This window comes from Chaetura pelagica, unplaced genomic scaffold, assembly GCF_000747805.2.
Source record: "Chaetura pelagica isolate M959 unplaced genomic scaffold, ChaPel_1.0 scaffold50, whole genome shotgun sequence".
Taxonomy (NCBI): domain Eukaryota; kingdom Metazoa; phylum Chordata; class Aves; order Apodiformes; family Apodidae; genus Chaetura; species Chaetura pelagica.
Genome location: NW_009952366.1, coordinates 8328975 through 8333648, shown reverse-complemented (window position 1 = coordinate 8333648; position 4674 = coordinate 8328975). Strand labels below are relative to the sequence as shown.

The 4674-nt window shown below is 35.1% G+C and overlaps 1 protein-coding gene across 1 annotated transcript in view; it reads left to right on the top strand.

The window, feature by feature from the left end:
• The window catches only part of ANKS1B (ankyrin repeat and sterile alpha motif domain containing 1B), a 423652-nt gene that overhangs the window by 71019 nt on the left and 347959 nt on the right, over positions 1-4674 (top strand). Inside the window, 2 exon segments of the mRNA XM_010008039.1 lie at positions 1284-1359; positions 3476-3577. Coding sequence (XP_010006341.1) covers positions 1284-1359; positions 3476-3577 — 178 coding nt within the window.

Sequence of the window (4674 nt, the reverse complement as noted above, 5' to 3'; positions counted from 1 at the left end):
ATTCCTGATGTGCTGGATGTAAATGATATGGGGCATGCTCTACTTTATTCATCCATGTACTAAGTATGAAGAAAGAGAGAGTGTTCCTATTATGGACATAACAAAGATTTTTCATGCTCAGTTGTTAGGACATATGGCCACTTACCTTGGGCTCACATCCCATCTCAGGATCTCTGATTACTTCTAAGTATCCTGTCATTGCATCGTTGTAGCACTGATGCATTCTGATACAGCTAATAAGTAAGGAATCACTATTTTATTTAAGAGTTCATTTTTTGGGTGTGTCTTGAAAGTATTTCCACAATAGCAAGCATGACAGTGGTGCGTTTGGATGAAACAGAAAAAATTAATTCAAGCAGTTAAACCTTTAGCATTTGCCCACAAATAAAAAAAATACTCAATACACAATCTAATTTGCTATCAAAAAAAAGAAAGATGAATCAGATATTTGGTGAGATCTAGTGGTGCTTTAGCTAGTGCTAATGCTATTGTATGGAAAGATATTCTGTTCAAGTATTGCAGAAACAGTCAGCAGTATAAAACACTATGAAAAGTAGTTTGTTAAGAGAGGTCGTTTTTCAGTACTGCAGATTTTATTTGAGCAGAAGTCCATTCACAGAGAAATTTATGTCTCAGAAATCTGCAAAATTAAGGTTCACAGACATCTAGAGTAGAATTTAAATAATCTAACTAAAGACATCTACTCCTGTTGGAGGTGCCTTAGGGTATCCAAGACATCTGTATGGGGCAGATATGATGCAGATTAAATGTGAGCATCAACTGGAACATCAGCTGGACACCAGGTGGGATATCCTAGGGCACCTCTTACTGTGCAACGGAGTTGACCTTCTAGGGTGTGATTCACTTTCAGATTAAAACACCTCAGTAAGTGTATATGTCTACATGTAAATTGGCTGAGTCTGCTGTACAGCTATGTTCCACTGATGGCATTGACTACATTTTCACTGCCTAGAATAGGAGTTTAGAAATTTTACACAAATGCAGGCTTATTATTTAGGAGTCTTATTACAAACCTACTATATTTTCTTATGCATTTATTACTTTTATAGAAAAATTGATAGCTTTTATGTTGTTATCCTGAATAATAATTAAAAAAATAATTATGGTAATTTTTTTTCTTGCCCATTCATTGTTTTTTATAAGTAGATAAAATAGAAGGGGGAAAAAAAACCCAAACACTTCTTTTCTAGATATATTTCCTTCAAAATGGTTCATTGGTATTTTAATGTACATTTTAAATGTGACAATATTTTCTTTTCTAGACAGAAAAAGGGAGTGCACTACATGAAGCAGCCCTGTTTGGGAAGGTGGAGGTAGTACGCGTTTTGCTTGAAACAGGTAAACCTTATTTACAGGAAACACTAAACAAATATCCCTAATATTCCTATTCAGATGTATGCCTCCTCAAGTTTTAGTTATACAAATTACTGTTATCTTTCTCAGCCTTTGCAAATCTAATAAAGTGTATCTCTCCTTAAAACAGTGTTCTGTTAGAATAAGAAAATTACTATACACATAGAAAAAAAAATGTTTTCACTAAGACTCAGAAATTCCTCATGTGACTCAGTGTATTCTGTACTGTATTCTGAGAACGAAATGACTACATAAAATTTTGTTATTCATGCTGAAAAACAGCCAAAAATATTATTTGAAATAGAAGTTAGAAGAAGAATTGCATTTGTCCTGAAAGGACAGTTGAACAAGAATATAAAGTCCCTCGCAAACCCATATACTGCATAATAAGAGTTTCAGTATTGTTGCAGATAAATTACTCATCTCAACAACTGTCTTCTCAGATAAGTGTGAAGACCAGTAAAAATGAAAATATCTAGAAATTACTTATCTGAGATACGTGAACTGTTACACTGAGGGATCTAATTGATCTTGATTTTCAGTGCTTGTGGGGTTATATATTGCAATATATATTGTATAGTGTCCTACACACAGCTCCTCTGAACCTCAGCTAGTCAATACTTGATCTGAGATCTGTTTTCAGAAAAAAGTTCCTTCTAACATGCTTTCCAATTTGGATGAATAGCAAGTAGGCAGAAAGAGATATTTATCTGCCCTCAAAAAGGCAGGGTCTTTTTATATTAATTCACCTAAACTAGGAAGGACTGAAGAACATCACACAAATGTAGGAAGCCCTTAGAGCGCAGATAAAGAATCTCTTACAGATTAGTACAGAATATAGCCTCTACCAGAGTACAACTGTACAAGACAGTGGAGTAGAATCTTCACTGGGAACTCCTTCAACTCCAAGTGCTCTGCACTTCTGCAACACTCCCCACCTTCTTCCTTTTTTATCTAACAATCCCCTTTTCTCTAGTTCTGCTTCAGAAAAGACTCAGAAGATATTATAAAAAATCTGCTGCAAAGGAAAGGTGTAAGTTGGTGTCTCTGGACTCTGAAAATCAGTTGTCACTGCTAATTAGCCCAGCAATATTTTAACTTTATTTTCAGCGAGAAAACTAATATGTCTTTCTCACAAAAGAAATTAGGGAACCCTCCATTTGATCAAGAAATAACAGTAACTGCAGCCTTTTCTGGTGAGTAGAGAAATCCTTCCATGCTTCCAAAATGTCCTTATAAATCCTGCTTCCTCTGATTTCCTGTATTCAGTGTCCCAAGAGGAATCTCATTGTGTTTGTTAGCACCTTTCATGCCTTTATTTTTTATAAGAGTATGTCTAAACTAAAAAAATAACTTCAGTCTTCTACCATAAGGCAAACATTTCCAAAGTAGCCCCTACAAAGCAAAGGTGGAGAGTCATGCAGTGTCATGTGCAAGTTCTTGGAGACCCATCCAGGTTCAGCCTCAAACTTATTTATGGCTTCATTCAGAGATTAAGCCAACCAATTATTTTGTCAAACAGTCTGCACAGTCTGTGAGGAAATGCTCTTGCTATTTGCACGGCCCTTATACGACATATGGGTATTTCAGTCTACTCAGAGCGTGAATTTCGAACACATTGCCATGAAGTACGAAACTCTTAAGCTTAATAACTTTTTTCTGTATTGCTCCCAAGTCACATACTAGTACTATGGACTAGAAAATCCCCAATGAATCAGAGCAGTTTGGGGGAGAATTAGAACCCAGGAATGTAGGAAAAACCATCGGAGAAGATCTTGATTTTATAAAATACTATTTTTGGGATGGCTGTTTCTTAGGAACAGTCTGTTGAAGTAATCCCAAGTTTTGTTTAAGAAGCTTACTTTATAGCCACATGAGTTATAGAAAGATAAAAACCACCCATGTCAGCATGTGAATTTTAGGCTGCTCAAGCTTTAAGCAGAAATGGATACTGTATTTGAACTATAGCACAGCTGTTAATCTGCTACAGTTGTAAAACCGCCTGCATTCAATTTGCCAGATAATTGAGTCTGATTTACCACATTTGTAATCAGAAGTGCTTAGGGTTAAAAGTTCCACCACAGATCATTTTCTTTTTCAGGAATTGATATCAACATAAAGGACAGTCTGGGTAGAACGGTTTTAGATATTCTTAAAGAGCATCCATCTCAGCAGTCACTCCAAATTGTGGCTCTACTTCAAGGTAAGTCATATTCAGCTATACACTTCTTAGAGACAACAGAAATAGCATGGAGGAGTATTAAAATATATGGTAACATCTACTTGTTAAAGGTTTCATTATACAAAAGTTTAGTCCTGCAAATTAAAAAAAGAAACAAAATTGTTTGCTAGATACCCCAAAATAAATGGTTGAATATCTGAGTTTCAGAGTAAACCCTTTCTTTTTTTCTTACCATAGACACTAGCATGGTGTGTCACTTATAGCTACTCTTTGTACATTCTTCATTACAAAAGAACATATTATAATATTCCACTGTAGTTCTATTAAATTGTGATGATGAGCTGCAACTGAAAGGCTTTATTAATTCATAAATAGCAAGTATGACTGAAATATTATCACACATTTTCAAAACATTTACTTACATCTTTCTTATTTTCCGTACATTAAAAAAAAATTAAACCAGGCAGTAAGTCTTGTCATTATAGCAGAAGAACTATAATTTTGTTATATATATGTTTGTTTTCATTTATCATCTTACTTTCACGTTGTAAGACTGGTGGAACTCCATTGTTTACTTCAATTTTTTATGCTAGAAGATGGCAATAAAGTGATGAAACATGAGCTAGTACATAACTCAGTGTTAAACCTGATTCTTTCTCTTCCATGGAGTTTGTTCCCTACATTTTCAATTAGTCTTTCATTAACTGTGTTTCACAGAGGAGTTCCCTGCAGGTATTATTGCTGCATCTTTGCCTGTATTGATTATTCTCATCTTTAAATAAGCCATTTTAATCAGTTCAGTGTTGGTTCTACAGATGAACTAGCTCATGCTTCAGTCTCCCACATAACTGTATAAGAACATTTCCTAGAGAAAAAGAGGTCCTGTGGCCATAGTGTGTCATTCAGGGTTGTTTTTTTTTCTGAGTAACTTCAAACTTATTAGCCAGTTTTGGTACAGTTTTCCAGTGAGATGATGGACCAATGACACAAAGCTCCTGTAAGTATAATGAAAATTTTGCAGGCTGGAGAGGTATGCTCTTAAGGATCAGATTCATTATAAAACTGAACTGAATTAACAGCTTGCCTTGAGATCTCTCTCCCTCCTTATTTTCTCTTTC